Source organism: Bombyx mori, chromosome 4 (genome assembly GCF_030269925.1).
Source record: "Bombyx mori chromosome 4, ASM3026992v2".
NCBI lineage: Eukaryota > Metazoa > Arthropoda > Insecta > Lepidoptera > Bombycidae > Bombyx > Bombyx mori.
In genome coordinates, this window is record NC_085110.1 from 12880950 (window position 1) to 12898737 (window position 17788).

The 17788-nt window shown below is 37.4% G+C and overlaps 2 protein-coding genes across 4 annotated transcripts; one reads left to right on the forward strand and one right to left on the reverse strand.

Annotated features, from left to right (window-relative positions):
- The first annotated feature begins 1244 nt into the window (after positions 1–1244).
- On the forward strand, positions 1245–5268 carry LOC101736453 (repressor of RNA polymerase III transcription MAF1 homolog). The gene is made up of 4 exons (XM_004930892.4): positions 1245–2128; positions 2732–2852; positions 2935–3212; positions 3646–5268. The coding sequence occupies exons 1-4, from the start codon at positions 1923–1925 to the stop codon at positions 3707–3709; spliced, it is 669 nt and encodes a 222-aa protein (XP_004930949.1). The 5' UTR covers positions 1245–1922; the 3' UTR covers positions 3710–5268.
- Positions 5269–6941: 1673 nt separating this feature from the next.
- On the reverse strand, positions 6942–17533 carry LOC101741450 (mRNA (2'-O-methyladenosine-N(6)-)-methyltransferase). Of its 3 annotated transcripts, none has more exons than XM_021351216.3 (7): positions 16287–17533; positions 15406–15546; positions 15100–15276; positions 12051–12319; positions 10793–11003; positions 10027–10085; positions 6942–8276 (listed from the first exon to the last, which is right to left on the reverse strand). In XM_021351216.3, the coding sequence occupies exons 1-7, from the start codon at positions 17214–17216 to the stop codon at positions 8069–8071; spliced, it is 1995 nt and encodes a 664-aa protein (XP_021206891.1). In that variant the 5' UTR covers positions 17217–17533; the 3' UTR covers positions 6942–8068. The 3 variants fall into 3 exon arrangements, with proteins under 3 accessions (XP_021206891.1, XP_021206889.1, XP_021206892.1); XM_021351214.3 differs by having other exon boundaries at positions 6942–8294; XM_021351217.3 differs by lacking the exon at positions 15100–15276 and having other exon boundaries at positions 6942–8294.
- Positions 17534–17788: the final 255 nt, after the last annotated feature.

A 17788-nucleotide genomic window follows, 5' to 3' on the forward strand; every position in this document is an offset into this window, starting at 1 on the left:
GGCCGATCCTTCGGCTGGTCGTAGGACCGTCGAGGCGATTCGCCCGGTTCATGTGAACTGGGTGAATCGTGACAGAGGACGCCTCACTTTCCGGCTCACGCAGGTGCTCACTGGGCATGGTTGCTTCGGTGAGTTCCTGCACCGGATCGGAGCCGAGCCGACGGCAGAGTGCCACCATTGTGGTTGCGACTTGGACACGGCGGAACACACGCTCGTCGTCTGCCCCGCATGGGAGGGGTGGCGCCGTGTCCTCGTCGCAAAAATAGGAAACGACTTGTCGTTGCCGAGTGTTGTGGCATCGATGCTCGGCGACGACGAGTCATGGAAGGCGATGCTCGACTTCTGCGAGTGCACCATCTCGCAGAAGGAGGCGGCGGGGCGCGTGAGAGACGCGCAAGCCCGCCGCCGTCGAGCGGGGGCCAGGGAGGCGGATCTCGCCCAAGCCCTGGCCCTCTAAGTGTTTCGCGTCCCCTTCATATGTCGGTCTGTGGACCGGCGAAGGGGGCCTAAGTAGACGACGTGCAAGCTGCTCTGCACGCGTTTTACGCAAGAGCATCCGGGTGATGGAAGGCCGGCTATCCTCGACCCACGCTGGTTCTGACCCAGCGGGGTATTCCGTAGTATAACCCATTCTAACCGGCGCCATCTAGGCGGGCTCCGGATAGCCTGCCGACCGAGAGGGCTGGTGGTCGTGGTGCCGACGACCGCTGGTCCGGCGTCCCGAGGGGGAGGGTGATGGGAGAGATGTGCTCCGCACTAAACGCTTCACTTTCCCTCCTTTGCCTTTTCATGGGTTCTGTTACATGCGAGGTTCGGACGCGGGTTGTTGAGCGACAGGAGGTTTTAGTCAGTTCGACTCCGACATGCCCCGCCTTCCATCCCCAGGGGAGGGCGGAAGTCCGGCGATTTCCTCCAGACCAAAAAAAAAAAGCTTATATGATGTAGGCAATTCTAAATACTATTCTAGCTTCTAGCCACTGATTACAATAAGTAAATAATGATTACTTAACTATCAATATTATAATCGCACTAAAGAATGAGAAAAGGATTTTTCCTGAGACGAAGAAAGCTTAATAGCCACCTTCGTTGATGTCTGCTTCGACTGTGTTTGTGCAGCACCCTGATTTTTTCAAATTTGAGCCTCCATCACTGTTTTTTAAAGTCCAGACTAATGATATGAAATAATATTAGGAACTATTAAGTAAATGTAATGATGTAAACTTCTTACTTGAAACTATCAGTCATAAGTTAGGTAGGTAATTAGTAAGTGGTCTATTACATTTCATCCCATATCATCTCATCTCATCTCATTTCATTTCCTTTCATAATATCCTATTTCATATAAAAGAGTTTTCATTAAAATTAAAATTGACCTAAAGGTCTTAGTTACCAAGTCATAAAATCCCTTAAAAACTAAGTAGGTAGTCTATATTCTCTATATTGTTCGTGATTGTTGTACCTACTTGTGATTCGATTGAAGATTATTTTGTTTTGAAAAACTAAAGATAGTTTAGCTAATCAAATAATTTGTTTTCCAATAGTGATTATATTTAGCGACGATGTCTTCTATGGATTTTGGTTTTTGAAAATAACCGTTGTGTTTCTGCATTCTAAAAAGTGAAGTGACGCGAGCCATTGTGTAAACCCATCAACAAGTTTGTGGATAATTAATACTAGTACTGCAACTTCTAAAACCATCCTTTTCTCCTTTTTTGTGATGTTCCCGCATTTCATCCGCGCGGAAGAAGAACAGAAGTCGAATTTGATACCGAGTGTGAACCTTTTACACTCAAAGAGAAAAGGAATATTCATACACCCCACGGCTATGTACAGAAATAATTTATGGTGTAGTATAAATATAAATGCACCGATAATAACGAGCCTGTTGATCGGATAATTTGAACAGAATAAAATCAGAGAAAATGAAACTATTGGAAAGTGGTCGTTTGGAAGCATTAAGCAGAGCTCTGTCTATTCTGAATGGCGACAGTGCTGTACAAGGCCGCGTTGAAAGCTACAGCTGCAAAATGGCTGGCAGTGAGAAAGCTTTCTATAAGAAGTTTACTGCTGATGGAGAAACTACTCATAGTCTTCAAGCATTGTCTCCCCCTGAGAGTGTTACTTATAGGTAATCACATGATTACCCTGAAGTTACTTAAAAAAATGCAAGACAACACAGTATTTATGTACTGCACATACTGTAAATTGTTAACGTAGGAACATATAGCTATATTATTTACTTTTAACACTGTCCTAAATTACTTTCTTACCTTAGATAATAGCAGTGGGATTTATTAACTACTTTACACCAAATGGTTCTGGCATTTAATGTAAAGTAGTTAATAAAAATCTTAAAACATTAAGATGAAGCCTCAATTGCATTAGACAACCTTACTTTATACTTAGAAACAGAGAGAGCCTGGACAGTGTTCTCCTGTGACATATAACTAGGCCTATATAATAATCTACGTATAAGATATATATTTTCAAAAGTCCACCCGATTTGATGACAATATTCTAACTATAAATATTATTATTAATAATGTTATTGGTTTAATTGATAATGACATACAGTTTTCTGTGATTATGAAAAACATTCAAAATATTGGAAATAATGTAAGGACAATAAAAATCCTGAGATTAAACCCTAAAACTAGTTTTGATTGTGTATGAATTGCAAAAACTGAAAAGAACATTGATCATTAATACTCATATTGAAATATTATTTTAGCCGGAGCTTGTCTGGTGACGAAGACGGTGTGTTATGCGACACCATTTCAAGGAAAACATTGTTTTATCTCATTGCTACATTGAATGCTGCTTTTCCAGACTATGATTTCTCCATGGCAAAGGTACAGTATTATTAATATGTAGCAATTGAATTTAGTAATGATGATGTTCGTATGTCATTAACATTTTTATTACCTTTTACAGAGCAGTGAGTTCAGTGCTGAACCGTCATTGAATTGGGTGCAAAGTGCAGTTGATGCTGCCTTATCTGCAGTAGGTGGTGTGCGTTGGCGCCAACTGCGTCCAGTCTTGTGGGCTGCTGTTGATGAAGAAGTGCTCCTACCAGAATGTCGTATCTACAGCTATAATCCAGACCTAGCTACTGATCCATTTGGTGAACCTGGATGTCTTTGGGCTTACAACTTCTTTTTCTACAATAAGAAGTTGAAAAGGATTGTTTTTCTCACTTTCAGAGCTATAAGGTGTGTTTAATACATTACATCCTGATTTGTGTTACAATTAGTCATCATTTCTAAGAAGATTTTATACATTACTAGTAAAACCAGACTTTTGATTGGATGTGACTGTCATTTCTCAATAAAATTTACTGTTTCATACCTTTCACAACTCCTATTGGAAATTATGTACATTCTTGTAATGTAAAATTTCGAAACAACCAATATAATTATGTGTACTACTAATTTTAGTAAAATCAGTCCAACCATTTTTGAGTTTAAGTACACTGAACCTAAATACATATTAATGTATAAAATGATAATGTTTTACAACAAAATAAATAAATATTTTTTTTACTACTAAAAAACTTTCTAGTATCTTATGTCTGCCAACAAATCTGAATATACACTACTTACGTTTTACTATCATAAATTACTATAATAATCTTATTATTTGCAGCCCTGTTTGTGCAGCCGACTCTGGTGTTGATTTTGCCATGGATGAAGATGAAGATTACAACTGATAAACTCTTGTTTTTAATCAATGAAAGTGTTTTTCCGTTATGGATAATCCATTACTAGGTACATAGAGTACATAGATTTTATGTGAACTACTATTATATACAGTTGGAAAGAATATTTATTTATGGAAATAAAAGCAATAGATACTTTTTTAATGTTTAAGACATAAGATTCACACAACAATATAGATCAAAATATTTAAGTATGTACAATTCCTATTTGTGAATTCAGGAAAAGCATAAAGTAATTGTGTGTTTATAGTCTTATCATTTACTTGATGTTCAGTAATTACAGTATTGTAGTATCTTACATTTGATAAAATAATAATTTTGATAATGACCAAAATTTTAAATATTCTGGAATTGAAGAATGAAATGATGCAACTATAGAAAAAAATGATACCTTGGTTATATAAATTTGACTTTATGTCTAAATAATTATTTTATCATTTTGACTCTTCATATCGTGCACTCAGTCAAAGAGCAACCAGCAAATTAACTTTGTCTAATAAATTCATATGCAAGCGAACACATTGGACTTGCACATATATTATACACACACCTATTATATTCTATTACAGTTTAATCCTATGAGAATGGGTTGCAATCGACCCACCGACAGCATTGAGAGCAGTAAAATCTAATGAATTATATAACTTTCTTCGACTTTTATGTTAACTAGTGTGTTCCAATTACAATTCTGTTCAATGATAGTCCTTTGTGTCCTTTGTTCATTTAAACAGAGTAATTAATAATTACATTAATTGAACAGATATTTTCTTATTCGCTAATAAAATTATTGGATAAGTTGATTACCTTCTTTATTTTTGTTATTTTAGATTTAATTATATATATTTAGGTATTGGCATAATTACTATCAACAAATAAAAAAATAAAGAACTATAATATAAATATCTTAAAATGACCAGCATTCATTATTTTATATAATAATACTAAGACATGTTTTGATTTAAAAGAAATATATTAAATAATTATTGATATAAACATTACAGCTACCCATAATAGAATTTAATATAAACTTAAAGATTTATACATATTTACTTTTTTTAATTAATACTTTCTCTAAAATGTTTTGTAGATATTAATTTTTACTATTTTTGCTAAGTTAAAACAATAACACAGTCGATATTGTATGTACGCAGTAGAAGCACATGATAGCCGCGTCTGTCGTCTCTAGTTCTTTAAAGAAAACGTTTTGCAAGTAACTGGTTATTACATTTTTCACATTTTTGTTGCGTTTTATCTAGTATTCTCTATCCATAATTGAATATTTCGGATGTTACATACATTAATATCTTTGTTAATTCGATAAAAATGTTGAAATTAAATAACTGATGTCGAACCTTAAGATACAAAAAAATATATTATAATTTGCAAATTTTCATAGCTCGATAGTTTGTAAATTACTAATTCAGTGAAATTTCATGTTCTATGAGCTTAAAACGGTTCTAATATTTCTTTTTTAATATAATTAGTTAATTCTTAGCATATTTTGGACATATCTGTAACACTAAAATAATTATTAAAAATTATATAAAATTTTTCGGTTTTTCCTATTTTCAAATTTCTCATCTCCAACAAAATTCAGTCTTTTCGAACATTTATTTTATTAGGTTTTTATCTACAAAATTGCCGTTTAGTATACAGAAAGTTTGTCATTTTTTATGTCTTTCAATTCAATGTGCGCCTAGTTTATTAATGTATCTGTGCCGACACAATGGTAATTTTTAAATGCCCTTCTTGAAGAAGTCTGGTGTACGGAAGCCAACAAACTCTAATATAATTTTGTGCTGCCTCTCAGGTAGATATTAATTTTTTCCCGTCAATTTGTCCAAAGTTTGGAGATTGTAGAAGTCTGTCGGTACAAGGTCTGGTGAGTATGGTGAATGATGCAAAACTCTCAACCCTAGTTCTTGAAGTTCAGAGACCCTTTGTTGTGTCGTATTAGATTGAGCGTTGTCTTGTAGGAGCAGCGGGGACATTAACAAAAGCTGGCTGGAGATTCACGAGCTTCACTACCAAACAGTGGGCAGCGGCTTGGCTCTGCCCCTGGCATTCCTGGAGTCCACGAATGGTAACCACTCACTATCAGGTGGGCCGTGCCATGCTCGTCTGCCTAGAAGGGCAATAAAAAAAAATAAAAAAAACAGTAACGTTTTTTACGAGCTTCTCGATCATTGTGTCCAGTTCCTCACAGTACACAACGGTAGTAATGCTGATGCCATTTCGTAACACGCTGTAATGAATTACACTGACTGACTGGGATACATTTTGCATTTGGAACTATCTGTTGAACCAGCTCTAACCAACATAATGACCCCTTACGATCATCAAAAGGAAACCATTTTTCATCGCAAACGACAATGCGGTTCAAAATCCCTTCGTCTCTATATCTGTTATGCAAGGCAAGACATACCTACCTTAAAGCGTTCGTCGCACTGGTGACCGTTTATTTCAAATTATCAAGTTTTTTATCTTTCCAATTTGACGGAAATTGACAAATAAATATTGTTTTGATGTTAAGTAGAAAGCAGCAGTATTAGCTCAGCAGTAGATTGATTGTCACCTCCACTATAATTTTTAGTTCGTCGTGTTGTCGTTAGTTTTCGAGCGACCACGGGAGTTAAATTTTAAGATCAAAATTTCCATGCCCGAATCGTTCAAATCATTAACGAGTCGTGCGTACATTTGCAGGATTCACTCCGTACACTTCATTAATGTTATGGGCCATTTGTACGGCATTGTTACAGCCACGGAACTCTTATTCCATATTTACTCGTATTCATCGATATTTATTGAAAAGATACGAATATAGTGAAAACAAAACGCTAATTAATAAACAAATGAGAGAATTTGAAAATATAATTCCATATTTTTTAATTAAAATCCATTTTAGGTCAATATTCATTTGCCAGCTATACATAAATTATGTTTCAAATGACCAATCAGTACTGTAAAACGGCAATTTCATAGGTAAAGATCCATAATTTTTTGTGATATGAGTCAAATCCATAGAATGTCTATTCGATCTATACATTTATGAAATCGTCGTAAGTTAGAAAAAAAAATCCAACGACCTCAATAATTTCGCCATACAAATCGTAATAGAACTAACTATACATTAACCAGACAACCAGCTGTTTAGTTATCTAGAATTAATGAAAAAATAAAAACAAAAATAATAAAAATAACTAACACTATAAAATAAAAGACGTTTTATTTTCTCCGTTTATGCATTCTTAAACAGTAATTTAAACGTAGCTTAAACGGGAGTTTAAGAATGTATAGTTAAAATATTTTCGGAATACTTTATGATTCTACACTAGATAGTTGATCACTTATCAACGCAGACAACTTCACAAATACATTTTGGAAACCTATCAAAAAAGACAAATGGCCGCTCAACTGGTGTAGTTGACCTCGACTATGTTGGACGTCGATAGATGTTATAATGGCACAGGTTCTTTAGTAAAATATTTTGCATATAATTTTATAAGAAACAGGAGTTTACTGATGTTAATCAACAAATAATGTTAACCATTGTTAGTGTCGTTCCGTAATTTTTTTATTTATTTATTAAAGATGTGATCCATTAATCTAGTTTTAGTGGCATTGCATCAATTTAACCAGATCTATGTACAGTATACCAGACAATAATCTTAAAAAAAAATTAGACTACTCGTCTTTGTTTACATATTCTTAAACAACGTTTTTACTTTTTTACTAGTTTCTGATTTTTCTTAACCTAACATTTATTTTTTCATATTTTTATTCCTACCAAATATAATTCCTATAATCCTATAAAATTTAGTAATAATTGGTTCTATAAATTTACTAAATTGATTTTAAACAAAATCGTACAAAATTATAACTAATAAAAACAAACAGATCAGGAGAAAGTCGGGGAGGAAGTTTCATAGCAAGATTCGTTTGGGTGATCTAGATCCTTTCGGATTTCGATCAATAAAACACAAGCTTTATGTAAAAAGTAAAAGTAGATTTTTACAAAATATAATAAACAATCAAAACATAATAAATCTTTATCATCTATACAACAGGGATCTCAAAACGAACCGAAAAAAGAAAAAAAAACGATACGTAAAGAATGAATGAGCCATGTGATTCTGCTAAATATATCCAGGTGGTCATCCGAGCGTTCGCTGCGCGCGCACACATCACTCTTGCAAAAATGTTATCAAATTACTTATCGAAAGTAGTACATACCCATAGAGCGAGGTAATCGTTTGATAAGTTTTTGTTTTCATTTCTGTGGATCGAAGCGTGCGCGCGCAGCGAACGCTCGGCCGAGCAATTGGACAGGAGCGGAATGCGGAGCGCGGATTAGGTCCGCGGCGGGGGCGCGGGCGAGTGCGGGGCGGGCGCGGGGTCGGGGGCGGGCAGCGGCGCGTCCCGCAGCTTGTGTCGCGGCCGCCACGCGTCCAACAACGACTCCACGCGCTCGTCCGTGGGCCCCCACCGGGCGAACCCCGCCGCGTTCTGCAGCCACACTACCACCGTGCCGCCGCCCCATCTGAAGTACACCTCGTTCCTGACACCAAACGATCTACTTTAAAATGTACACGTAAATGGATTAGATTACTCAAAAGAAAACATGGCTTAAAAAAAACTAGTTTAAGAAACAAAAAATAATGATCTATATTTTATATATAAAAATGAATTCCTGTTCGTTAGTCCCGCTAAAACTTGAGAACGACTGGACCGATTTGGCTAATTTTGGTTTTGAATTATTTGTGGAAGTCCAGAGAAGGTTTAAAAGGTAGATAAATAAGAAAATGCTCGGAATTAAATAAAAATAACAGTTTTGTTTTCCCTTTGATTTGCACCCCGTCGAACGGATTCCTTTTGTTTGTTTTAAGTTTATTTTATACAAAAGCTTAGGTCTTGTATTTATCGATTGAGGCACTCTGCCGGGTCAGCTAGTCCATTATAAAAGAAATGTGATGACATAATACATAGGTTCTCGGCAAAAATAAGCATTATAGAGTAGGAGTGGGTGATATAAATCGTATCTAGATTCAATATCTATATATCGCAGCAATATCGTTGAATCCGATATCGCCCCGCACGAAATCTATATATCGATATCAGCCGATACACGATATTGCTCGATGCGATGCGCATCGGCATATCGTACCGATTCGTGAATCGAAATCTATATATCGATATCAGCCGATACACGATATTGCTCGATGCGATGCGCATCGGCATATCGTACCGATTCGTGAATCGAAATCTATATATCGATATCAGCCGATACACGATATTGCTCGATGTGATGCGCATCGGCATATCGTACCGATTCGTGAATATCAGCAATATTCGTTTGGTTCGTATCGAATCGGACAGAGTGAGTGAGCGCACGATAGGGATATCATGTGATGAATGAAACAGAAACAGGCATTATCCATACAATTTATATTTAAGTCCATATGTCTGTAGATTATTCTTAGCGTATCAGCAGGATACAATTTAGGAAAGAAGATTTAACTTTCGACCCTAACTTGAATGCAGTATAGCCTATTTGCATCGTTGAATTTAATTTCACGCGGTTTGACCTTGAACTAGAATTTTTGGACAAGTGTTTATAAATACTTAATGGTTTTTTGTGTTTGATTTTTAAAGTACACATTTTTCTATTTTTAGTTAAATCCAAATAATTGAGTTTATTTCTTGTGTTTGTATTAAACTTTTGAAATCTACACTCTTTTGGTATATTTTGTAATTTTAAATTAAGACACAAAATACTAAAAACTGAAAATAATGTAGCCAGTCCTAAGCCTGATAAAAGCATGAAGGAAAGTTTTTTTGATATTTTTATTTTCATGTTCTTTTTATTACTTTAAAATCATATTATAAATTGATATCAGAAAACCAACCGTATAACGTTGACTTAAATCTATATCTACTACGATATTATAGCAGCGTATCGTTTCAAATCTCAAATATCATGAATCGAGAAAATCTACTAGCATCCATCAATATATAGATTCGGAAAATATATAGATTCAATATCCGATATTGATACTCGATATATAGATACGATTCGATACGCGGCATAACCGATATTACCCACTCCTATTATAGAGTGAATACCAAATTATTACAAAAATTCGGTCGGTTCCTTCATAGCACTAGTCGTTCATGAACACTAGATAAATCCGTTATTCTTTAGAAAAAATGGATATCATGATCGCCATAACTGCAGAACTACAAGTCTTCTTTATTAAGCGATGGACATTTAAAATTGTTTTTCTAATGAGTGGCAGGATTTAACTTACTTTGGAAGTACATGCTGGAATCCATGGCGATATTCGTGTTCGAATGCCGGTATCACCACCTAAAATTTATTTTGTTTTGTTAGTAAAACAGTTACAATACTAATTTTCATCCGTTTCATTCACATTTTATGAATAGTTAAATAGATTTGCATTATGCACATTGTCTAGATTAAAACTATATATACTATGCTATACTATTAATATTGTAGTACGATATAGCTATTATCAATGAAAACTTTTGCAAAAACCCTTAGTAACTAGGCAACATTGCTAATTCATACAGATAATTCAATTACTAAATCTTTTATTTTTTATTGCTTAGATGGGTGGACGAGCTCACAGCCCACTTGGTGTTAAGTGGTTACTGGAGCTCATAGACATCTACAACGTAAATGCGCCACCCACCTTGAGATATAAGTTCTAAGGTCTCAAGTATAGTTACAACGGCTGCCCCACCTTTCAAACCGAAACGCATTACTGCTTCACGGCAGAAATAGGCAGGGTGGTGGTACCTACCCGCGTGGACTCACAAGAGGTCCTACTACCAGTAAATCGAAATATGTTCACAAGCTAAACTAATGCATAATAAGCTATCCCTTTCAAAATCACTAGATTATTATTTGTAAAGCGAAACATTTTTCTCACTCCCAGAGATTAATTCACGCTAACGATATAAAAACGTTTAAGAGACATTATTAAGATACAAAAAAATGTACTTATTATTCATCTAATCGCAATGTCATCTCTAACAATAATATGAAGGTACCTGTTTCCTCTTAAAATGGCTAGCTTGTAATTTGTGCAGAGCGTGTGTAGGTCGATCGGGCCACTCCGGCAGCACCACGACGAAGCTCAGCGGCTCGGCCGAGTCCTGCAGCAAGCGTTCCATGTGCCGCAGCGCCGCCTCCAACAGCTCCTCGCAGTACGGCGGGTGCGCCACCATAGACCCGGACACCGGACGGAGTTCCAAAAAAGGCCTGCAACACGCATCATTATTTCAATATACACCGCACAAACAATTTTATACACAACTAGCCTGTGTACCCGTCCGCTTCGCTGGGCATTAAAAATTAACCTTATTCTCACCCCCACAGATTCTCATAATCAACGCCCCCGCAAATGGTGTAGGGATTCCAACACTCATATAAATAGTAGCCTATCCATTAAGTACATGTATTTTCTACTTGGATACCAAGTTTCAAGTCAATCGGATGCATGGTTCAGTAGTTATAACGGAACACCCATAAAAACCACTGTAGATTTATATATTAGTATAGATGTAACAAGGAACGCAAACGTCGTTCTAGGGTGAATTAGATGAAAAAAAAACGGTGCGCGTGCAAATTATATATATTTAAATACTTCATTAAAATATTGGACGCTACTCGTTGCTAACGCTCGCGCTAGCCTGCAACAGTTATAACCAATAAAAAAACGAATCGAAAATGGCGTCTATGTACCTGCACTGACAGATGGTAGGGTCAACAAATAAAAAGAAACATAGAAAGAAAAAGTTGTTTATTGTAAAAAAATATAAAAAAAACAAATGAGAATGTGCTTTACTTTACTTTATGCCCTGGAAGAGGGGGAGGTGTCTGTCATCTGGGATGCAACTTGCGTAGACACTTTTGCTGCCAGTCATCTAAGTCGCACGACTCGAAAGTAAAAAAACTCGAACTCGACAACGAAGTCAGAACTGATATTTTTTTGCATGCAGTACGCGCCGTGTGCGACTAAAGACAGCAATAGTTTAGAGTGAGAGCGCATGATCGCCGCCGCCATTTTAGATTCGTTTCTTTATTGGCGCGGCTTATTTATACTACGCGAATGCGTTCGAGTGCCACGCATTCACTCTCGCTCTGTCTCTTTCTATTCCATAGTAGCGTTAAACGTTTAACGCAACCTTGTTGGAAATCGCATTAGAAGTTTCACTTCAATAAAACGAAAGCAGGTACAAGATGTTATTAAACACATACATACTTTTCAATAATGCTCAATGTTAAAATGTATAAAGGAATAATCACCCGCGAGATCCGAAATATGAGTCAGTGTCGGCGAAAGCAGAGCAATACTGTCTGAAGTAGCAGTCGAGCGGACTCGCGAAACATTCGAATGTGACACCAAACGTCCTGTGCAGGCACTCGAGGACGGAGACAGGCAGCGCCATCTGCGTGATGTGCGCCTCAGAGCCGGCCCCCACCCACGCCGCGTACCGTCTCAGCAGGCACCACACGCGACTCAAAAACTGTTCGAATTTCTTGTCGTCGAAACAGCTGTACCGGTAAAGACATTCCTGTCAAAACACATACCATGATTAACGTTAGTTGAATATTATAATGTAGTTAATTTTAGGAGTCGAGTTGTTGTTAAATGATTATCTACTTTAGTTTATGTAATTATGTTATTCCGACATTGAGGCGAAGTTGTAGTAATTATAAGGAATAACAAGAAAATCTAAAACGGCTTTGGCAACAATTTCTAAAAATTAAAATTCATTTTCGAGCAAGTACTGAATGCGAAAAATGACATCTTGTATTTTTAACCAAGAAATTTTACTAAAGAGTGAATTTGTAGTAAATCGCTTAATTGAAGTAGTGTCGATTTTTTAATATGTTAATTGATTAAAAAATAAACTCGTGAATAAGTACCGATGATATATAGATAGATAGTATTCGGTGGGAAATTTTGCATTTTGTATCAAAATGTAATGTGACAAAATATATTATAATTTTATATATAAAAATAATAGAATAAATATATTATATACTTTTTGAATGAATGAAAAAAATTATTGAAAAAAAAACTGAATAAATAAACATTCTTAGTTTAAAATACTTTTATTTTTTGGTGCGGGAGCCGAACCTCCTACGAGGTTCCCGCGCCTAGACGGCGCGCGGGTTATGTGGGACTGTTCCGCGACTGTGAAACCGCGGGCCCAAGGATGGTTTCAGGACCTTAACCACTAAACGACTCCCCTGCACTCTGCGCCCAAGCGTCCGATCCCCTCCGAGGTCAGAACCCAGATGAGGTAAGGACGTTATCGCAGTCAACACTACAACCAGACGGCGCAGCTTCACCCCAAGGACGCCCGGCCGACTAATCACTGAGCCTTCGAGGCGAATCGAAGATTCTGAAAGTCGGCCGTCTCGGCACGGCAGCCCGTCGGGCCACCCAGACGGTGCCGTTGGCGTCCCGAAATACCACGCCGTACCAGAACCAACCTGTCGGGTCGGGGCGCGATACACCGCCAACCGGTTGCTCTTTTATCTCGAAGATATTCCGCCTTGGCAGTGCGTTAATGCTGGTAGCGCGCCGGGCGGCCGCGACGGCCTCAGGTCAACCCATGACTTTCACCGGGGGGGTTAGTTTAAAATACTACCACGTGCGTTTTTTTAAGTTTCAAGTTTTTTCAAACTTCCAGTGGCCCAGAAAGTAAAGCAATTTGAAATTCAATTTGAAAATTGAAATTGAGTTTGAAAATTCAAAGTAAAAAATATATTACATTTTAAAAGCGTTTCATTTATTACAATTTAAAATGAACCTTTGGTGATTGAAGCTATGTTTTAGACGGGACTTCTCTTCAGCTCAATACCGGCAGTTTTGTTTATTCGTGAAACCCTTTTATGCGAAAATCGTATGGAATCTTTTTTTTTTATTGCTTAGATGGGTCGAGCTCACAGCCCACCTGGTGTTAAGTGGTTACTGGAGCCCATAGACTTCTACGACGTAAATGTGCAACCCATCTTGAGATATAAGATCTAAGGTCTCAAGTATAGTTACAACGGCTGCCCCACCCTTCAAACCGAAACGCATTACTGCTTCACGGCAGAAATAGGCAGGGTGGTTGTCCTACCGGTGCGGACTCACAAAAGGTCCTACCACCAGTAAGTACGCCAATTAAAATTTGCGGGTTTGATTTTTATTACACGATGTTATTCCTTCACCGTGGAAGTCAATCGAGAACATTTTTTGAGTACGTATTTCATTAGAAAAATTGGTACCCGCCTGGGATTCGAACACCGGTGCAACGCTCAACATGAATGCATCGGACGTCTGATCCTTTAGACCACAACGACTTCAAATGGAAGTAGCTGTTATTTGGGAGCCCCGGCCCAGAGGTAGGTGCAGTTCTCCACGTGAGGCCGGACCAGCGCTTTGTAAAGCGCAAGTCTTGGCCCAGGCGTGAAATACCGCTTCGCTCTGCTAGAGGCCAATTTGGCTTTACCTTCCAAATTACTCCTCTACATATCGACACCCAGAATCCTTATACTCGCGGAAAGCTGCAGGGATACTGCTTGAAATTGCGGCGCTATGAAAAAAGGATCCTTCTTCGCAGTGAACACATAAACCTATCTTCAATGGGTTGAACTGAACAGAATTCAGTTCACCCCACTTTGAGACCAAGGCAGTTTTCCACTTCAGACACAGGTTTTGATCGTTTCTCTTGTACCACGGTTCGAGAGCGACACTGATGGCCGAAATTTCACGCATCCCCCGTGCTATCATCCGCATAGCATGCATGCCATCAATGCAAGTCATTGATATGCAGTATAAAAAACGTGAGGGAGAGCATCGAAACTTGTGGGACGTCAGTGTTGATGGTCATGGTATCGGAGTAGCAGCCGTCGACGATGGCTGTGATGCTCCGTCGACTCAAAGCCAGCGATCCAATTGCAGTCTCTCGCGGTTTCCGTGAGCTGGAAGCTTTGATTGAATTGCCCTATGCTAAATCCTTTCGAAGGGCTTTGCGATGTTAAGTCTTACAGCGAGAGCCTCGTCCTTGCTTTCCAAGGCTTCAGCCCATTGATGTGTGAGGTATACAAGAATATCGCCAGCTGAATGAAACCGTACTGCCGGTCACTGATCAGCTGGCGATCCTCAAGATGAACTGGATATTTATGATTCACTCCATTACTTTGGAAAGCAAGGAAATGATCGTGTCAGGTCTGTAGTTCGACGGGTCCGACCGATTACCCTTCTTGAGAATATGGTGAACATGAGTGGCTTTCCATGAATACCATGAATACTTTACACCGAAATAAAAATATAAACTCATTGAATGAAATATCTTACCAATTTTTGAAGGTATGCTGAGTTTAGAATTTGAGTCTCCCCGAGATAACGCAGAACAGTTGTGTCACGATCAACAAAATGTTCTAACAGAGGTGCGCGAGGTGCAGGCAGAGCAAACTGTACTGGATAGCACCACACCTTGCGAAGTGCTGCCTGTTGCAATGGTGCTGGTAACTCCTATATATCCCGTACACTCTTTATTTTTATACAGCAATATAAAAAGTTCCAATATAGTCTTGCTAATGAAAGTAGTCATTATTTTCACATTTCATATTTTAGCTTGAGATAATTATTTGATTAGAATACCTGTATGCCATTTTCTTTTAGTAGTGCACTGTGTTTTTCTCGTATTTTTCTTGCATATTCAGCTGATAGATGATAAATCTTCAAACATATTCCTTCCACAGATGCTTTTACAGTCTCTGCTAAATGTGGCTGACATTGTCTCTGAAGTTGGTAAATATTTTAAAAATTTAAAATTCCTTGATCACAATAACAAATTTTGGACAACAGAGACAGCTTAGCGATTTTTTTCTGGTTATTAACTAACACTAACAAATATTTGGCCAATGATGTCTTTCATGTCTTTGTTTAATTTATACCAAGATTACGTTGGATGTAGGTGGCAACGGACCGGCTGCACTGGACATCAGTTTGAGAGGCCTATGTTCAGCAGTGGACAGTGGACAGGCTGAGATGATGATGATGATGATACCAAGATTTCACAAACCACTTTAGTCTAGAGTCAACTATTTTACTGCACTATTGAGACTTCGACTGTGAATCTTCATGTGGCATTCACATTTTTATTGCTTCAGTAACTATTTAACACCTAATGGGTCATGAATTATATAAGTACCTAGATTAAAAATCAAATGAAAATTATATTTAAATTTTTACAGTCTATCACACATGCTAATCATAGTGCAAAAGAGGAAAAATGATAAAACTAATTGCAGTGTTTTGAAATTACTTATTTAGATACTTTTTATATATATATATTTTTTTTATAATTTTTCAAACTGGATTTTCTTAAACCAGGATGGAGTTATAATCGGTGGATGTATAAACTACAGTTAATTTTGAATATTTTAGAAGTTTATATTGCCACCACAGTCTACAATCTAAATATGTTTATATGTACAAAAGTTTATTATATAACTTACTTGTTATTTATGATTACTTACCCTAAGATGTGCTAGTCTGTCTTGAAAATCATCGTAAGTTGCTCCAACAGTTCGTCGTAGCCACTGAAATGTGTCTTCTGCATTCCATTTGACAACTTTGCGACTTTCTGGTGATGCATTTCTTGATTCTATCATTTTTTTAGCAGCTTCAGCATATTTTGACAATTGTTTTCTGGCATCTCCAGTGAATTTAGGATTAGTCAACTTAATAGGAATGTCATTCATGATTTCCTCATACATAGTATAAGAAATCTCTGGAAAGCAATGACTTGGTAACAGTGGATCTGACCCTCCCTGGTCATTTACTTTTCTTTCCATTAACCATCTGTTAAATGAATCTTTAGGGGCATCTATACCCTCTCTTGTGTGACATAATTCTTGATAGCATTGTCTTAATTTATTAGCAAGAGTGAATCTAAACCCTTCTATATCTGGATTAGGATGAGGACATATGGTTGGTGGTCTTTCATATATAACTACATTTGTAGGTACTTCTATATCCCAAGGTCCAGCTAGTACAAATTTCTTTGGAGGAGGACCACTATCTTCTGACGGTCTCCGTTTATTTGGTCCTGGTGTCATATTTCCAGGATTAGAAGGTCCTGTGTGACAAATACCTAAAGGATCTGTTATTGGATCAAAATCTCTCTTTACAGCCGGAAGCTCCCACATAGATTCACCCGATAATTTGTTCCAAAAATATGGCCTGTTTTCTCTTTTCGACCAGTATTTACGCCAACCTTGTTGAATAAGATCTGGATGTAGGTCAGCAGCTAGATGGGGCGCAAGTGGTGCCGGAGCTCCAGGAGTCTGGGGTGTCTCACCACCAGGTCCCAATGCTGTTTGGTTCTCTGCACAGCTATCAGTTGGAGAGGCCCCACTCTCCCATGTAGAAGATCCAGGAACGACTTTTTCGCGAACATCGTTCATATTGGTAATAAAACAAATTACTCGTTTAATTTATTAGTTGTACTTAGTGTTGAGAAATTTACAAATTAGTTTCTAGTAAGCTTGACTTTTTTATAAGCATCTTTAAATTACTGTCATTGTTTAAAACTATGATGTATAAAAATCCTTCAAAAAATATATGATAATGCATGGTAAATAGCACCATTATAACACATAGTAAAAATATAGCAGGGAAACATTTCTATGAAAACAAAACAAACACTGTTACGAACGTTTCACAAAAAATTAGCATAGCCCCCCAAGCTTCGCCATCACTATAATAACGACCACAGATTAACTACCTAATTATAGAGTTTTGGAGATGATGAGTTTAGACTTTAGACCATAGACTTCATGCTCTGTTCGTCCAAGAAGATGTATGCAAAAAGTGTGGAAGTATCGTCCGATAACTAAAAGTAATATGAGATTATATTCTTATGGGTAAATAATCTCAAAGCCTGTCTAATGCTGAGCAGTTACAAGAGCCTACAAACACCACCATATAAATACCACTACAAAATGTTTAAATTATTTGAAAGACTAAATTCGACTCT